This window comes from Telmatherina bonti (assembly GCF_933228915.1).
Source record: "Telmatherina bonti genome assembly, chromosome: 22".
In the NCBI taxonomy this organism is placed as follows: Eukaryota; Metazoa; Chordata; class Actinopteri; order Atheriniformes; family Telmatherinidae; genus Telmatherina; species Telmatherina bonti.
The window spans coordinates 8,080,116-8,099,027 of record NC_136631.1 but is presented as its reverse complement, the minus strand read 5'-3'; the positions used below and the strand labels follow the sequence as shown (position 1 = coordinate 8,099,027).

Below are 18,912 nucleotides of genomic sequence, written 5' to 3'. Positions count from 1 at the left end.
AATTTGCATCTTCTAGGTTATCCAGTTGATATTTATAACTATTAATAAATGCATTTTAACATATCTATTAACGTTTAACACAATGTTGGCTGAGCTGTAGGGTCACACATTTGCATTCAAGCCAGAGGAGATTATTCCTAATTACAAGTAATACTCATCAATGGTTTTGGCTTTTTGAAGGATATTTCAACGCGTTTTTCTTTTTCTTGTTTGTTTATTTTTGAGTGTGTGTTTGTGAGTGAGTGAGAGAAATTTAGGATATACCTTTCTTCAAATTCAAAAGTTCCCTAAAATTTATTTCAAGTATTTTCGCGCGGATAACAATATATTAACAAGGGTTTAATATCAGCGAGGGAAATTTCCGAATTCCGACTGTACGTGAATCACTCGCGTGTGTTAGTGGAGTTTTTGTCTCCCTCTGCTGGTCAATGTAAATTACTACACAAGGCGCTTCTTTATGACGTTTTTCCCATGTGCTTCAGCGGTGTTTCCTTTCAGTTCAGTGACCTCCTCGATTCTGTCAACACCAGGAAAATAAAGAGTAATGAAGCCATATTCGTCTTTAAAAACTGCCAAGCCAGTTAAGTAAATTTTCAGTAACATCTGAATACATGTTTGCTTTGATTTATTTATTTAATTTTTTTAATGCTGCTGAATAGGTTGTGTGACTATCTGGATCTGTTTCTGCAGCTCAGTTAAGTTGGTATTTAATAGTGTGTTAAACTTTTAGTGATGGGTGTGCCTTTCAGATTCATATTAATGCACAGACTTCTGTCAGTTTGCACATCCAATAAAAAACCCAACAGCTATGTGAGTATTTTTGTTAAAAGTAGAAGGAACACTAGAAGTATTTCTGCTGCTTCTGTGAGATACAACGACGAAAGAGGTGACAGCTCAGGCTCCTCATCCCTGAGTGCCAAGCTGACATCCAGGCAGGCTCTGCCATCCAGAAGGAGGCGACACCTGTCCCCGCTGGAGAGGATCAGCAGTCTGCTGCCTCAGGATGCTCTGAGCCCTGAGGTGATGCAGCTCAGGGAGCAGAACCAGGATGGAACCATAAACCAGGACAGCAAACCTGAGGCATTCACAGAAGATTTAGATGTGGACACAGATCAGGAAATTGATGCACGTAAGGAAAGAAACACTTCTTCATTACGCCATGAGGAAAGGCAGCAAGCCATTCTACCTGGGGACAGCTTGCTCACCTTTGGGGAGTTCCTCATGGCTGAATATCGGAAGAAGAAGCGCGTGGAGTTTAGAAAGATGTTCCGGCTTCAGACAGGGGCCTGTCTGCAAAGCAGCTGGGGGTTCATCCAGCATGACGACATTGCTGGGCGACCTGCAGGCAGCTTCCTAAGGACTGGCAGAGGGGTTCCCATCTTCATACGGCGAGCCAGCCTAGAAGACTACGTGCTGCACATGAAGAGGGGCCCTGCAATCGCCTACCCCAAGGTAGACGTCAAGTGTGTGCTTGTGTATGAAATAAGTGCAGTCCAGCTTCAGAATGTCAGTTTTAATATCTGCAACCCTCTTTCCTCAGGATGCAGCCACTATGCTGCTGCTGATGGATGTGACAGAGGGAGATGATGTCCTGGAGTCAGGCTCTGGGTCAGGAGCCATGTCTCTGTTCCTGTCCAGAGCAGGTCAGCAGTCTTGCTTTTCTTCCATCAAATTTTTAAATGGAAACCACACAAAGCTGCTCAACTCATGCTAAAAAAGATAAGCTGAAGAGAATAATCATGAAACGATGAGTTTAACACGAAGCGAAGTGATAATGAAGCAAAGTTGGAGGTTAAAAGTGAGTGTTGAATTTTAATGTGAACTTCTCGCCCGGGAGACGGACTCTCCCCGTGAGTGCTGACCGTCCTCATTAAAAACCATGACCATCATGCTATTTTAATCCGACATTCAGAAAGCAGAGCTGTTTGAGTCATTTTCACCAGTGTGTTGAATGCAGTGGGCTCCGAGGGCAGCGTGCTGAGCTTGGAGGTCAGAGAAGACCACCACAGGAGGGCTGTGTTGAACTATGAGCGCTGGAGGACGTCCTGGAGCGTGCGGCGGGGGCGGGAGTGGCCAGACAACGTGCAGTTTCACAATGCTGACCTCCGTACAGCCTCCCCACTCCTTAGTGGGCGGGGGTTTCACGCGGTTAGTGCGGTTTTTAATAAAAAAAACTCCAGGAGTTTGATCTAACAACATCCGCCTGTTTGCTAACATGTGTTTCATGTGTATTCAGGTGGCTCTCGACCTGGTCAACCCTCACCTGGTTTTACCCACCGTGGTCCCACATCTGCACCCCGGAGCGGTGTGTGCCGTCTACCTTGCCAAGTGTGTAACTTATTTTTTATCGCAGTTTTATTTAAACACAAATGGTGCAATAACAGGGGCGGAGCTAGAGCGGGGGGGCGGGGTGGCACTGTCCAACTCAGAATTCTGATTGGACACCCCAGGTGCTACCTCAAGTGATCGATAGGCGACTGTAGGAGACAGGCAGAAATGCAGGGTTCACCAGCGTCACTACACCAGTTTGAAATGAATTTTAAAGTGGTTTCATACCTTAAAGGCAGAGTATGTAAGATTTCAAGGCGATTCTTTTCACCACCAGGTGGCAAACACCAGGTCGTGAGCAAAACCACAAAACTGCTACCTCCACAAACGACCACAGGTTGGCAGTAATGAGCAAAACTCCCCCCTCACCCCTCCTTGCCAGCTCCAATGAGGGCAGGAATCGCTTGTGAGCTGTAGCTCAGAGCCGCTCTGCAATAAATGGGCTTATACTCCCCCTACTGGTGGAAAAAAAAGTACTTTTTTTTCTTTTTTTTACTGGTCAGAAAACATCCAAGAAGGGTCTTTGTCATGAATTAAACTTGTAATTTAATAACGAATAAAATATTGACAGACTGGAACCTACATGTTTAAAAAAAACTATCTAATTATAATTGTAGTTATTTTTTTAAGTTAATTGATTTTGAAAATATTGAAAATCTTACATACTGTACCTTTAAAAATATTAACATTTGGCTGCACATTTCTAGGAAAGATTTTTTGTCTCTGTGCACGTACAACTACTACTGTTATGTAAGGTACCTGGTGTTGGCATGAAGCTACGTAGCAGTGTTTAATCTAGTTTTATGTTGGGCTGGGCAATTAATTGGATTTTAATCTCAATTACGATCTGGGTTTTCAGCAATCAAAAAAAATGGTGCAATTATTTTTCTCTTGCTGCTAGCAAGATCTGCCTTTGTTCAGACTTTTGGGAAAATACTTGTTTTCTCTAACTATTTACTGGCCGAGAAGAAAAAATAGTATTTCATCTGCAGCAAAACAAGAGACATAAAATGACCAGTTATGATGGATAGTGGTCGCCCGGCAACCTCAGATCCAAAGAAACAAGTGCTTTCAACAAAAATGTCACCCCACTGTCGAGACACGTCAATTTTTCAGTGCAGATTAAACACAAAAGATATGAAGTGAGCGGTGAAGTGCTGCTCAGATTTTATCAGCGGAGTGAGGCATCACAGTAACAAAACGCATCACCTCAGGAGGAGGCTGCAGCCCTGAAGTGTCAAATATCAGGAGAACTTTTTTTTTTTTTAGAAATATAAAAGTTTAGCTTCTTTGCTGCAGTATGGATAATATATTCATTCTATCTGAAAATGTTAAAAGCATTCCACAAAGCACACAACTACAGATTAATGCAAAATCTCAGTGGAAGAACATTAACATTTAAAAAATATTACAAACAAAAACAAGCCTGAATAGTTGTTGAAACGAGGTTACTTCAGGTTCAGCTCTGGATTTTTAGAAACACAAAACCTCTTACTGGACTATATCGCTATGGAAACACCTGCTGGATACCAGACCTGCTGCACAGCAGGTAAATAAAAGATAAACAAAAAAAAACGCTTCCACCGCTTATTTAAATTCTTTTCCAGGGGAAAAAAAAAAAGACTGAATAAAAGGTTTATTTACATTTATTATCATCACTGCCGGACGATTAAAGATTTCCTGCAGTTTTCTTTTCAGAATTTTACATTCGTGTTCATGTAAAGTTGTGCTCGTATGTATTCATCCCCTTTCATTAAAGAAAAGGCTGAATTTACGACAGTCGCTCAAACCACTGAAGACTTAAAAAGGAACAATAACTAAAAATTTGCAAAAATATAATTCAGTAATATAAGACACTGTTTTTTCATGTAATTGAGTTGAAGAAAGAAAAAAAACAAACAAACAAACGTGTCCTGGACAAATTAGAGCACTTTTCTGTTGAACAGTGGGACAAAATACCTGCAGGTGCAGAAGTCTGACTGAGAGGAACAGAAAACACCTGACTGGAGCGGAAACATTGAAGCATTGTTCAACTAAATATTACTTTATGACTGATGTAATATGTAATAAATTATCTTGTTTGCTTTAAAAAAAACAAAACCTATTTCTATTGAACTCAAATTAGAAAATAATGTAATGATTTTCATAACATTTTTATTTATTATTACTTTAGTCAATTTCAGCTTATTTTACAGGCAGCTGTTTTTTTCCTTTTTTAATGAAACGGTATGAATAAATATGAGCACAACTGTAATTGTTTAAAAGTCAAATGAAAATCACTGCACAGCTAAACAAAAATAACTTTGTTGTTAGGTACAACAGGAAGACAGGAAATCTCTCCAAATAGCATTTTATGTGACACGGCACACCAGCAGCATATTCATTTAACCATAAATCAGAGCTACTGATAACTGATCAGATTATTTTATACATTCCCATTTTTTAGACTTTTATGCAGCTGCTGCAGTTCCAGATTGCATAAAATCACTTTTTAACAATCAGTGTGGATTAGACCTTAGCAGGGGGACTTTTCTTCCCATCATATCTTTCTGGCCCCAAAAAACCTTCCATAAAGGATTAGTATGTATTTGCTTTTCCCTTTTTGTCACCTGGACAACCAGTCTGAGTTCAGACAACTGGTCTGAATCGGTTCCCATGTATCACTGTGTGATTCTGACTCTGCCTGTAACGCAGTATAACGCAGGTGGTCGACCTGCAGGAGGGGGTCCGATGTTCAGCGTTGCCGTTGCTGTTTGAACGCATCATAGAGGTTCCAGTGCGGGACTGGATGGTGGCCCCGGCCCTGCAGAAGGATGGGCAGTACTGCACCAGGAAAGCTTTGAGCCCAGATGAGGACCAGAGACAGGACGATGAAACTGACAGAGGTGAGGAGAGGAAAACTAATCCATTTGGATGTTCAGAGCTTTTCATGCTCAGACTTCCGTCTCATATCAGAAACGAGGATAGAGGACGACTGCAGCCCGGCCTTTGGGACGGTTCCCTACATCGCCAGACCTCATCCTGAACAGATGAGCCACACAGGTCAGAAAGTAGCACAATGCTCATCTTAATTCCTGGATATTTACTCTGAATGCTCATTTTGTGTGTGTGTGTGTGCGTGTGTGCGTGTGTGGTTTTTCCCCAGCATTCCTGGTGAAACTGAGGAAATATGTGCAGTAGCTACATTTCCTCTAAGAAAGCCTGGAAATACATTATATATGAACCAAATGACATCACTGGACACAATCTGCAAAATAAAAAACATCTTGAAGTCTGGTTAATTTTAAGTCTTTTATGTTCAACTGAAATAAAAAATAATTTTTGCAGATGTGTGGAGTATTTTGACTAAATCTACATAAAAGCTGTGTGTAAGGACTGTAGAGATCTTAAAATGACAAATACAACTTCAGAAGACAACATTAAGTATAAACTAAGGCAAAATGGAGGAACTGTGGGAAAACTACTCCTGCTGGAGGAATTAGAAGGTTAGGAAACAGCCAGATGGGAAAGAGACTGTAAAATGGACATTTTAAGATTTAACAAAATCAGTTTAATAACTTCAGTTCTGTTTTTCCCCACTAGCTATTTCTGCATTTCTAGCATGTATGGGTTGCTCACTGGAGTCATGCATCTTTTTCCATCAAAGGGCATAACACATACTCTTTAGAAAACTGCATAAAAGAAGGGTTGTAATGGGAAATAAAGTTAATAAAATGACTAGACAGAGTCTCGTTCAACCTTGTATTTGAAACTCATGTAGCAGTGTTGGATCATCAAACAGGCCCGTTGGAAACAATCGTGGAAAACACCCAGCTGAGTCCCTCTTTGCAACAGTTCGCAGAGGATGTGCATCGAAAATGAACCAATTTACTGATGAATACATTCAACAACTGTTGAAACAGGATGACTAATTCCAAAAATGCAAATAATTTAAATAATATAAAATAAATAAATATATTTATAAATATATATAGAACTGGAACAGCCTTTACAGAGCCAGTCTGTGTGAAACTTCTACAGAAAACAGCAAACTCATTTCATGTTTGTGAAATAAATAACATCAGTTCATCTGGAAATGTGCTTTGATCCGGTATCTTATGAATCCATTTTGTTGAAGTGAAAGAAACAAACTGGGTGGGATTCAGACATTCAATTTAAAGTGAAAAGTGCAAGTTGATTTAGGAAGCAAGGCACTGCACGCACTGAACTGAGCTGCGGAGGTGTTGTGATGCTCTACATCTCATTGATCCAGTCCATGAAGGCATCGTATGTGGAGTCACAGCAAGAAGCTTCCCCTAACCAAGGAAAGATAGAAAAACGTGCTTTAGGACAAGTGGGCGCCACTCAAATGATCTCAGTCATTAAAACACAACTTTGAATCAAAATTACAAAATAAAAGCATCAAGTGGCAAAAAAAGGCAGCCGGGATAAATTCAGGATGATCATCATGCAGCGTTACCGTTGCTAAAACAAGCAACCATGGGGTTGCATGATTCAGCAAACACAGGTGCTGTTAGAGTAAACACAGGTGAAGCATGTAAAACTAGTGAAACTTGAAGAAGCAAATCTGAGTTGTGGCAGAAGTCTGATCTGTATAAAGTGTAATCCAGTTAATAGAATGATCAGAGCAGAAGCAGCATGGAAAGAAGTTATAGATGTTATAGACTGTGTCAACACGCTGCTCTCCATATGTGCTGCCTTGCAGTCGCAGCCTGCCACATTTAAACATACTGACATATAATATTCTTGCAGAGTTAACAGAACCTGCCGCAGCCTATAAGACCTAAAAATCCCTGCCGTTGCTTCAGCAGCTGATATAAACTTGAATGAGCTGCAAATGAGCAAATGGCCTCAGGCTGATGTGAGCTACTGCCTTTACCTTTGAATGATTAATGTGTGCTAATTGAGATCAAATTAGAAGAAAAAGTCATACTTTGCTTGTGTGTACCATACATGCCATAGTTATGAGATGATTAGTTTAGCAGGGCTTTGCAAAACCAGGAGAATATCTTCAAAGCAACGACTTTATGTGCGTTTCTGTCAACAAACATGAATAGGACATTATATAGCAGGCTTTAGCTACTTTCTATTTAACACCGTGAACAACAACGCATGAAGCAGAAGCAAAGTGTTCTGACAGGCAGATGATATAATTTCCCTTTTGGAAGGACATATTTGCCCTGTACATGAACTTTTCTTAAATTATTTACTTTACTACACACTATATACATACACACATGCAACATCTGAGACACCCTGGAGGGACTATGTCTCTCAGCTGTCCTGGGAAAGCCTCAGGATCCCCCCCTACAAGCTGGCAAATGTGGTTAGGGAGAGGAAAGTAATCTTTCCAGCTTAGGCTGCTGTCCCTGTGACCCAACAGTGGATAAGCAGCAGAAAATGGATGGATGGGAGGCCTGGAAATTTTCCTTCCTTCACAACTGAATTAAATTGTATGCAACTGTATCAAGAGTCAACACAAACCCAGCTGTAGTCACCCAGGCAAAAATCTGCAGCGCTACATTTAGAGAGACAACTACAACAGCTAGTTTTCCATCCACTGACAGCTGCTGAGACAGGTGGAGGCAGACTTCACCATCCATCTGCCTGAACGCCGTTCCAGTTTTGGCTGTAACACGTTGCAGTTTTGAGTACGCAATGAAGGCTGAAATTGTATTTCTCAAAAGCTTTGGCATGCTGGTAAATAAAACGGAACAGACAGAAACGTGTCCACAACGCCACATGTTTGATCCCAGATGTAGCTGAAATCTAGGAAATTCAAATCACTGCCAGTCAGAGAAGCAGCAGCTGCTTTTGCAGCCAGTCGCTGTCTTCTTTCAGTGATCAGCCTCTAAAAAGCCGAGAGGAAGAACTGCATCCTGCCAAGTGTCACATCATCTCACTGATTACTGCAAAGGCAGGAGAAAAAATCCAAACCACAAAACATTTAATGGTGTAGTTCAGTTGTTGTTCTGGTTACTTTTGGTCACACCCAACCAAACACAGTTAATAGTTTGAAGATGACTACACCTACTTGGAACCTCCTCAGGACAGAAGCAGCGTGACTGCTGCGCCTGGCTTTTAGTCTCCACTGCCTTCCTGTGAGAGGCAGCAGCTCTGGGTGGGGTGATCTCCAAACTTATGGCAGAGGCAAAAGAGTGCTGACAGCTGCTTTCCGACGTCTTTTCAGAACAGCGTTTGGAAGTGGAAGAGAAAACGGGGCTGTAACGTGACCTGCTGCTGTAGTCACACAGGTTACAGGAGACCGGGGAGGCAGAGGGCCCGCGGGGAAAGTGGACTTCGCCATCGCTGTACCGCCGCTGGGCACCGCTGTGGTGGTCAGACCGCCGACGTTTCCACACAAAGTGAGAGGAAACAATGGCCATCACCTGAGGGACACAGTCCAAGAAATAAATCAATACAGCTTAGCTCAGACACACACACACACGATAAAATATCTAGCACTACACTAAAGCAATGACAAAGAAATATATAGCTTGTGCAGTAAATAGACCATTAAAGAATTCCCAGAGAAACCATTAATCAGTGTCTAATTTTAGGTGGTTAGAGTTGCAGGTACCTCCTCGCAGCAGCGCCTGCTGACAGCAGCTCTGTACTGGATGCGAGCCCACAGCTCGTCTCGCTGCTTCAGAAAGTGGGGAAAATGCCTCCTCCAGTTCTTACCCAGAGCCCACGGGAAAATTTCATACTTGCTCTCCTCTTCATCCTCCTCCATAGTGTTAGCAAGATAGCTGCAGATGGGGGACAACAGTTGGAATCTGGCATGAAGTGTGTAAATATACCGACACAAAATGCTCACTTTTTAAGAAGGGATGTGACAGAAAACACACATAGGGCGTCACACACAGAAGAGTGGGAGAAATCTGCCGTGTTGGGAAGATTGGTCTGTTACAGCAGTTAAGCAGTGTTCAGACTTTTTTTCATCTTTGTCTTCTTCAGACGTTCTGATGAATATTTCATCTTGTCATGAAGTTGGTTGCGACTCTAGCTTTCATGAACAGTGAAGAAAAAGGAAACTTTGTCCAGATTATGTGGTTTTGGCTGATGGCAGTTTTTATATAAAGAACAGTGTGGGCTTTATGTGAGCAGAAGTAAAGATTGCTGCGTTTACAGGGAAAATGTCAGTTCCATAAACAAGAAAGGATTACAATCTGCACAAGCATGTACAAATACAGGATTTTAAATTAAATGATACCGAAGTAATGACCTACGTGCACGCTTCTTTATAAATATCACTGTGACTATACCATTTCAGTTACTTTTGGACTTTTTAAAAAATTTTTTTGGTGATTCCTTATCTTCCCCACCCTATCCAAAGAGCACCTCAGACTAGATTACTGAACCCAGGAATATTACAGATAGTTTAGTTTACTCTTCTCAGAGGTTACAAATGGTCACTGTCATCTAGCTAATAAAGTTTTTTGGTATCTTGTATTGTTCCTGTGATAAATAAATCTACTTTGACTTATTCTGGCTTTTTTTCATTTTGCTACTGTCCTCTTTGTCCAAATAAAATGTATTAAACAGCGTAAAGTTTTTAAATTTTCCCTGTCTTTTCTGTGTTCTTTTATGGACTAGAGTCTTTTTGACAAATTTGATTTAAATAACTCATTGACATATTTTCAGTTAATGGTGTAGTTGCAGCCAACAGTTTGTAGACTCACATGCACATTTAATTATTACTTTTATCATTACATTTAATAATTTACTTTTTCCCCATACACAAATTTTTTATTTTTTTTATTTTTTTTTAAACACAAAAATGTCGATGTAAACTGTAATCGTATTCTCCCAACATGGCAGATGACACCACAATGAAACAAAGTCTTCATAGGAATATGCAGTATGTAGCAACATATCTCTGGACTTACAGTGCAATGAAAAAGTTCTTCTTGGTGTATTCAGCAATAGTAAAGTGGGCCCGTTTGAAGTACACAAAGGTCATGGCTAATAGGTACTGAACACAGGGGGGGGAAGATACCATCAATACAGAACTGTCATCATAAAAGTATGTTGCACAGTTAAATCTTTACCTTATCTGTCATTTTGTAGCAACAATCCATCCTCAGAAAGTCTTGAATCAGGTCATCATCTGAAACCAGAAGCAAAAAAATTTATTTTTATGCTCCAACTTCATCATACAAGCGTGCTCAATCAAGTGTGACTGGTCTAAATTATGCAAGTTTGGTGAGCAACACGATTTATTTACCAAAAAGTTGGAAGAATGAAGCCATTTCTTGCCGTTGAATGACAGTAGTTGAGGACAGGGGCATCCTGGTGTACACACGCTGGCCGGGCTGGATCTTCCACCGTGAGGCTTCATTGTCCTCCCCGTTGGCTCGGCTGAAGCAGAGGTGTCTTCTGATCTGGCGAACATTTCTGCGTTTGACTCCCAGAGATGCAGGAGGAGGAGGAGGCGTCTTCATCATGCTACAGCCAGTCAGGCTAATGGTGGTAGTGGACTACAGATGAAGACAGGACAAAAAGCAGTAAATTATTAAGTTTAGAGTCCGCATAACCGTCATTTGCGCCACTAAAGAGGACTCGTTTTGTTGAAAACTGTCTGGAACAGGGGTGCCGCCAGGAATTTTGGGTCCTATGAAAGACAGTGGCATGGGAATAATAAAGATCTACGGCTGTGTTTAACCCTTTATGGGGCAAGTGACTATTTTTGATCAATTTGTTTCCTTTCATGTTCAACAATTACTTTTTTTTGGTTTGTTTTTGTTAATGTAACAACAGAATGGAGGTCTTGGTTCATACCAGAAGGACAATTTTAGGTTAATATTTCTGATTTAAAGGTAATTTATTGAGTGCCCTATAAAGGATTAAATCACAGTGCATACATCTAAGTAGGTTATTTTGATATAAATGGTTTATCAGTTTATATTACTGCTATATTTTATTACAGCCGTTGAAAAAGTATTTATTATCTTTAATGAAGGTTTAATGATATTCTTATATAGTTTGTACATTTTTTGGCCCCTTATCAAGTCATGGGGCCCTTATAATCTTCCTAACTTTTCACCCCATATGACACCTCTGGTCTGACATTAAGATCGAACGGGTTATGTCTCAGTTTTAATTTCAGGAACAGAAAAATACAGACAGGCACAATTACCTGACCAATTAATTAAAATTTGGTAATGATAAACTTACCACCCAAACCTGTTTTATTTATTTTTTTGGCTTTGACATAAGAAAACTAGGCCACAAACAGACGATTACACAAAATATGATTGAAACGACCGTGTATCACCTCGGAAAAACAGCATCTTATGTCAGAAAATGCCATTTAAACCGTGTTTTCCTGAGCCAACTCATAGCAGAGACGTTTAAAAGCACTTTAGGTTTATATTAATTTGGTTTTATAAAAGTTGTGGTGGAGTTGCTAGCTTAAAGAAAACTACTAAAACTTCCAGTCTAGTTCATTTAAGCTTGACAACGACTGTTAGCATAACTGCGACACATTTGAATCATTAAACTTAAAGATAAAGAATATTATTATTTGTGGAGGAGTCTATTTGATAAGTTTGAAAGAGTAAACTAACCAGATGAAGTTAGCAGCGTCGGAAGACCTCCCGCGTGAACACACCTATGGCCGCTGCGCGCGCCAGACGCGCAGACAAGTCGCGCGGCGCTTCTTCTTCTTTTCTTTCTTTCTTTTTTTTTTTTTTTTTTTTTTTTTTTTTGTCTTCGGTGGAAATTCAGTTCATGCTGGAAACAGGTGTTGTTTGGCCGCCACCAGAGAAACATTAAAATGTCACTGAAATGATTAAATAATATATGAATCCTTTTGGCTAAATTTTACGTTTATAAATGTAAATTCTGAAAGAGAAAACCTTTTTTTCTGATGATTAAAATATTATGTAGATTCTGTTTGTTTCTCTAAAAGTCAGAAGGCTTCGAAATCTTTGCAGATCTGCAACCAATAAAAGATTTCACGGTACTGATCTGTTTTTCTTCACCTTATTGCATATGTTTCTATTGTTCACCTCTTTATATATTTTCGTAATGCAGAAAAGCAAGTTCGAATAGATGTCATGCCTTTTTTTTTTTTTTTTTTTTTTTTTTTTTTTTTTTTGTATAACTACAAATAAAGTTGTCCAAAAAAAGTTTAAGTTTACAAAAAGTCTTCAGTCGTGGGAACCAATAAATTGCTAAAGTATGTATATTTAGATATGAACAAAAATATCTTTTCAGATAATACACGGTGCAGATTATGGGGGAAGATTTATTCAAAATTAGCTCAGATTAGCTATTTCCTAACCTTTTATTCAGCCAACCAAGAAAATAGTCCAACATTTGATTATTTTTTTTATTTTTTTACAAGAGTGTGCAGAGTACAAGTACAATTAAATAATCTCAACAAAGTTAATTTTTTAAAATGTATTATTAACAAAGGCACTGACTTCAAAGGACTTTTACAGACAGAGTCCAATTCAATACAATTCATTGTAGTTCAATTACAATCCAGTTAAATTAATTACATGATCCATAATAATCCAAGTTATTATGAGTGAGTTGGTGTAAGCCAATATACACAAATAATTGCCTAAGGAAACCAATGAATCGCATTAAATCTTCCCTTTGATACAGTCCAACTTCCTGTGCATGCACAGGATGGCTGGTGACAGTGGAAAGGACAAAACTACTTTTTATTAAACTCACACCCAACCATATTTCTAAGCCATGGATGCCTGCTGAGAAAGAAAAAGAGAAAATATTAATGACATTTTTTTCTGCAAAATCTTTATTTTAATTGTGTGTTCTTACCAAATGGGAGAAACTGACAAATAAGATGACCTTTGTCTTGATAGTGATGTCATATATTTAAAATTGAAAAAACAATCAGGTTAGAAAAGATAAAGAGGTGCTCAGTGCATCACATGATGTCATTGTAATTGTATAACTATAAGGATGATCAAGGATCACCAAGCTAGTCCTAACAATAAACTTTATCAAAAAGGAAAGATATAAGCCTCATCTTAAATTTAGGGGGTGCCTGCTTCCCAAACTGGAAAGTGGTTTCACAGAAAAGGACCAGCTAACTGCAGGTTTTGCCTTCCAGTTGTGAAATGCATATGTGGAACAATGAGATCTTATAATTCCAATGAGGTTTTACTATATATGAGGAAAAGTATTTTACATTATATATAGTATACTATTACCCACTTGATCACTAATTGATCCCAATTGTTAAAGACAATGATATATCTCTATATGTTTTATGATCTTTAGTTACATATAGTCTGAATATATACCAGGTGATTTGCTTACATCACATTGTGTTGTTTACACGATAGCATTAAAAAGCTACAAGAGGAAAGATTACTATAATCTTTTCTTTTTTTATTTGTTGTGTGCACTACAGAGATGTGAGTTAAGTTATTTTAAAAGCTTATCTTCTCCATTCCAGTGAATGGATTGAAGATATAGAGCAAAAAGATGGGTAAATCACCAAAAATCACTTCAGGACTTAAAACTTGATGCATTGCAGGTTTAATGGCAAACAAAGGTACCCTTTTTCAGGTGATAACACATTTATATTACACACAGTTTAAGCCATATCAAACAGTATTTGAATTAAACTAATCATATGTGGTTTTAAAACAGCTAAAAACAAATAATGTGTACTTTTAGTTGAAAGAGGCATTTTCCCTTTCCTTTGATTGGAGATAAATAGTGGGATATTGTTTTCCAGGCTATAAAAAGCCACCTGAAGCCAGCCCTCATTACCCAAATGAGCTTATGTTCTTACAAGTAGGTGAGTTTTATTTGCTTTAACGTGACATATGTGCAGGCAGAGGAGTTCACTGAAAGCCCCACTAATCCTCTCAGCTGTGTGTCCTTTGTGAGGCACAGAAGGATGCATGTTAGAGCACGCTATGAGGAAATTTTAATAAACATGACCGCCAATCTGGGGATTTATTTAGCAGATCTGTGACGGGTGGAAGCAATTTGTCAAATGGATTTATATATATTTTGTTTCGGCAGTCTCCATGTGGAAATGGGTCTCATCAGAGTCAACAAGCTCAGCCATTTGAAAATGACAGATACAGCAGGTGGCTAAGAACTTTGGCTGTTTTTCATCACTTACTTCCCTGTCTGTTCTGGTGTATCGGTCTCCAAGGACACGGAAACAGCTTGTACTGGAAAACATCAAAGATGGGCTGTTCACCATCCAGAGGTAATTTTGCTGCTTTCGGTGCAATGAGGAAGGGGAGAATGCTACCCTCTGTACCTCCACAAAGCCCTGGAGTGTCCCAGTTTGAAGAGAGAGACGTTCGTAATTCACCTGGATCTACAAATGCTGATTTAAAGGAGAAGAAAGCAGTTGCCCAAAGCCAAGTATCTCAGAAGGAAGCTCAAATGACACCACAGAAAAAGAGAAATGTTCCTGAGCAAGTGAACATGGAGGCAGTGAGTCCTGATAAAGTGGAGACTCAAGTTATTGACAACGGGACAGCATCACAGAGGAAAGAGAAAAACATTGAAAAGCAGGACTTTGCAGACAAAAAGCCAGGCAGAAAACCAAACAAAAAGGCCAAAGGTACTAAAGTTCAAAAAAAGAAAGACAAAGATAAAGAAAAAGGTTTTACAGATCAAAAAGTTGACTTTCCAGAACCGTTGGTAAAAGCTCATCAAGCTGCTTATGCCTTCTTGAATCCCAACATTGATAAATATGACATTCTTCTTGGACTTTTTGAACAAGCTACCCAAACTCAAGTTTATGTTCAGCCAATGGTGGCCTTCATGGCTTTACGCTATGAGGAAATTATTCAAGGACTGGAAGAGATGGCAGATGAGGGGGAAAAGGTGTTACGAGAAAATGGAGAAAATCTTGCTTGGCCAAGCCAAATGAAAAACCTCTCATCCTCCACACCTGTGAAGTCTGGCTCTGCTAATACTGATCCCCCACCGGATTTGTTGCAGCAGCTGCTTCAGTACACCACACAGAGGATGAGAAATGTGAGTCGGACCGTTGGTGGAATTGGGGACTCTGCTTTGGAGGAGGCAGTGCAGTACTTTGCCTCGGTTTCAGAGCTTTTAGAGGAGAAACTGAAAGTCAAGCGTTCAGTTGAGGCTAGAATAATGCAACTCTTAACCCGCATTGAAATGGCCTCTCTGCGCAAGCCTGGACCAGAAGATTCTGCTCTGTTTAGTGAGGACAGTGGTATTGGGGCTGAGAATGAATCGCTTGCTGGATCTGAAAAACGGCATAGACGAGAAAGCTGTGGGTCCACGGGGACAAACAGAACTGCTGCCAGTCCTATGGGATACAACTCCATAAATACTTCAGGACTGTCAAAGCAAAATCAACGGAGTCAAATGAGTCCAAGTGTTTCACTCACTTCACTAAACTCTCTTGGTTCTATATGTACCATTATGCCTAATGACCACAGAGACTCCTTGCTGGGATCATTCTCTTTAGACGATGGAGAGGATGATGACAATGATGAGGAGGAGGGAAACAAAGGGGTGGGAGATGTGCAAGTGGCGTTTAGAATGCAATCTAATTCTTTACCTGTCGATAGTGATAAAAACCCACGTCGCCTACCCCCAAAGCGCATTGAAAATCCACGAAATGTTGACATGACTCTCAAAATGAAAAACGCTATAAGTGGTCGGATTCAGTTTGTTCCGAAACAGAACTCCAGTGCTAAAGCAAAGGCTGCAGGCAGCCCACAAACTAGTAGACGTGAGTGGACAGATGAGGAGATACGATCTCCAAAGAGACCTCAAACAGCAGCTCCTGTTTGGAGGGCTGTGGTGAAAAAGACTCCGGTGACTCGAGGACAACGTTCCCGGTCAGCAGAATCTCTGCGGAGCAAAGGTGAAGATCCTACACTGCTTGAACTAGAAAGGACACAAAGGGATTTGAATCAGAGGTTGCAGAAATTGAGTAAAAGCAAGGCGGGAGGAAACTCAAAGACTGCTCCGCTTAAACTAACACAAAGAAACTCACCAGCGCAATCTCCAGCAACAACTCGCAAAAATCCATTATCAGAAAAGGACAATAAACCCAAACCTCTTAAAGACAAAGCAAATCTAACAAAGTGCACCAATAAAAAAGAAGAGCAAACCAGTGAAGTGGAAGAAGATAAACAGAAAGATGAGCAACCATCCAAATTCTCCATAAGAGCCACCCCACCTCCAAGCCCTCCTTTATCACTACGTTCATCCTCTGGCCTCCACAGGGGCAGAAACTCAGTCAAAAAACTGATTGACACCTTCAGTCAAGGCATAGAGGAAATTGAAGGTCCGAAAGTTCTTGGGCCTCTAAAAGGGGTACGTCGATGTGGTGTTCCAGTCTTGCCTGGTTTAGGAAATGTTGAAGCTGTGCTCAGTTCTGGGATAACTAGCTGTAGGCCTGAGCCCACAACATTAGAGAAAACTGATTACTTAGATCTGGATAATCTTCCTCCACCTCCACTGGAAGTATTAATGGACAAGTCATTTGAAAGTGCTCAGAGTGGATCCAATCCAACAGGAGATGGGGCTACAAAAGTAGGAAAGTCACCTGTGTTAAAAAGGGCAGGGCTATCACAACGACTTAAGGCCTCAGTTCAGTCTGTTACGGTGTTACCCAGTAAAGGAGGCCTGCCACAATCTTCCAAGGTAACTTCTTCAGCTAAAGTAGATAAACAAGAAACAACTGCTTTGTCAATAGTCAGCCAACCAGATGTTCAACCATGGACAGATCCAAAAGTGGAAACAGATTCTTTACACCAGCAAGCTAGTAAGATTATACATCTAAAACAATCTTCAGACTTTAATACAGGAAGATCAACAAATTGTGTATTTACTCCTAACAGCCAAGGAGAATCATCAAATCAACAGCAGAGTGGCAACATTTCAGTGCCTGGACCGAATAGCACAAACTCAACAGTGCCTACTTCTGTAGCCACTACCCAATCACCTGCCACCCCACCTGTCTCTAGAGGACGAATGTTACCTTCTACTCCCTCTACCCCAAGCAGCTTACATCGAAGACTTCCCAGTCCCCACGGTTTCCAAAACCAACCTTCGCCACCCTCAACAGCAAGCCCTCCTGTTCACAGAACACTCCCTACACCACCAGCTGTTCAGCGGAGACTCCCCAGTCCACCTGTTGGAAAGCAGAATGTTTTAAGCTCAAACCCAGCCACATCATACCCTTTTAAAGCCCCATCACCACCAGCATCACCAAAAGTTCAAAGATTGTCAAGGGAGAACAGCAGCGAAGACTCATCTAGTTCTAGGATGTTCAGTAATGCCCGTTCAGTCTTCTGCCCTGTGTCTCCATCCATGTTTGAAGCCAAACCCTGTCCAGTTCCCAAACCTCCTCAAGCATGGACTTCTACCAGAGTCTCCTACATCTCAAGTACATGGGGTAATCGAGGAAGATTTCCTGTGTCTGTTCAAGGACCTCGACCCTTTGTTCGACGTAGCCAATCAGACCGAAGGCCGAGTCTAAGTCTGCCACCTCGATCTCAAGGCATCTCAGTGGCTGAGACTTGTGGGAGTGAGCCAGCAATATGTTCCCATGGGTAAGATTTTATATATTTATTTTTCTATGTACCCTAAATATTTGGTTGTGTGGAATGTTAAATCTTATGCTTTCGTTATTTCTCAAATCAAGTTTGAGGAAGGGGAAGGGAAAAACATTTCATGAAGAAATTATGAAAGAAAAACATGCAGACTTATTAGAAGATTGTCATTAAAAATGGAACTACACTTTACTACGTGGCCTTACATGATTTGTGACATAAGCCAGTAAGCTCTGTAAAGCACCATTCCCGATAACAGTGGACTCAAACCCAACTGGCACACTTCCCTAATTACTAAAGACAACTATCTTTATTCTTTCTTACAGGCTAGAGGATGAACCAATCAGAGACAATGACTTATGGGGTAGCCAATCGGAGCTCAGAACTACACCACGCTCTGCGTCACACCCCGATTTGTGTGTTGTTGGACAGGCATTGCACAGAGACTAAAGCCAATGCAAGACTACTGGGATTATGGATTAGCAGGCCTTACTGAGGATTTAATTTGATATAGTTTATTCCATAGGGAAGAGAAGAGGAGCTAATTCTATCCACTCTGCTGAGGTAACACACCTCCACAAGGTTTAAATGCAGGATGCTTTCCATTTTTGTTCCAGTATTATCCGCTACTGGAGTACAATATGGCTTAGAAATAAATTCTATTTCTGACTGGTCATAAAAAAAATCTACAGCTATAATTGTAGCATTGAGTGGTAAACATAAATCAAATCTCAAGAATCTTAAGTGTCTAATGAAGTGTAACATGTGTATGGCATCTGGAAGGGATACATATTTTCATGTACAGTCCTGAGAAAACCTGATAAAAAAAAAGGGGGATAAATTGTGGTGATCTTTGCATTTTCATTGTGTCTCTGCATAAGCAAGATCTTGAGTTTTATGTTTACAACATACAGTTCTCAACTTTTGGTAATGGACAAATACATAGAATCTTACAATTATTATTACGCAATGCTGATCAAGTGCCCTCTGAGATCATGCAAGGTTAGAGGTTACATAAACAACTGTGGAC

General features: G+C 40.2%; 3 protein-coding genes across 3 annotated transcripts; 2 read left to right on the top strand and 1 right to left on the bottom strand.

The window, feature by feature from the left end:
• The first annotated feature begins 555 nt into the window (after positions 1 to 555).
• Positions 556 to 5,596, top strand: trmt61b (tRNA methyltransferase 61B). Its single transcript, XM_079262506.1, has 7 exons — positions 556 to 1,452; positions 1,541 to 1,643; positions 1,958 to 2,148; positions 2,237 to 2,328; positions 5,023 to 5,213; positions 5,284 to 5,370; positions 5,474 to 5,596. The coding sequence occupies exons 1-7, from the start codon at positions 733 to 735 to the stop codon at positions 5,506 to 5,508; spliced, it is 1,419 nt and encodes a 472-aa protein (XP_079118632.1). The 5' UTR covers positions 556 to 732; the 3' UTR covers positions 5,509 to 5,596.
• A 2,621-nt stretch (positions 5,597 to 8,217) lies between these two features.
• On the bottom strand, positions 8,218 to 10,778 carry spdya (speedy/RINGO cell cycle regulator family member A; the record flags this gene model as incomplete). Its single annotated transcript, XM_079262343.1, has 6 exons — positions 8,218 to 8,237; positions 8,363 to 8,717; positions 8,909 to 9,080; positions 10,221 to 10,306; positions 10,383 to 10,441; positions 10,559 to 10,778. The coding sequence occupies 6 exons, from the start codon at positions 10,776 to 10,778 to the stop codon at positions 8,218 to 8,220; spliced, it is 912 nt and encodes a 303-aa protein (XP_079118469.1).
• Positions 10,779 to 14,517: 3,739 nt separating this feature from the next.
• Positions 14,518 to 18,332, top strand: pcare1 (photoreceptor cilium actin regulator 1; the record flags this gene model as incomplete). The annotated part of the gene is made up of 2 exons (XM_079261729.1): positions 14,518 to 17,882; positions 18,209 to 18,332. 2 exons carry the CDS (start codon positions 14,518 to 14,520, stop codon positions 18,330 to 18,332), a joined length of 3,489 nt encoding a protein of 1,162 aa, XP_079117855.1.
• Between the last annotated feature and the right edge of the window lie 580 nt (positions 18,333 to 18,912).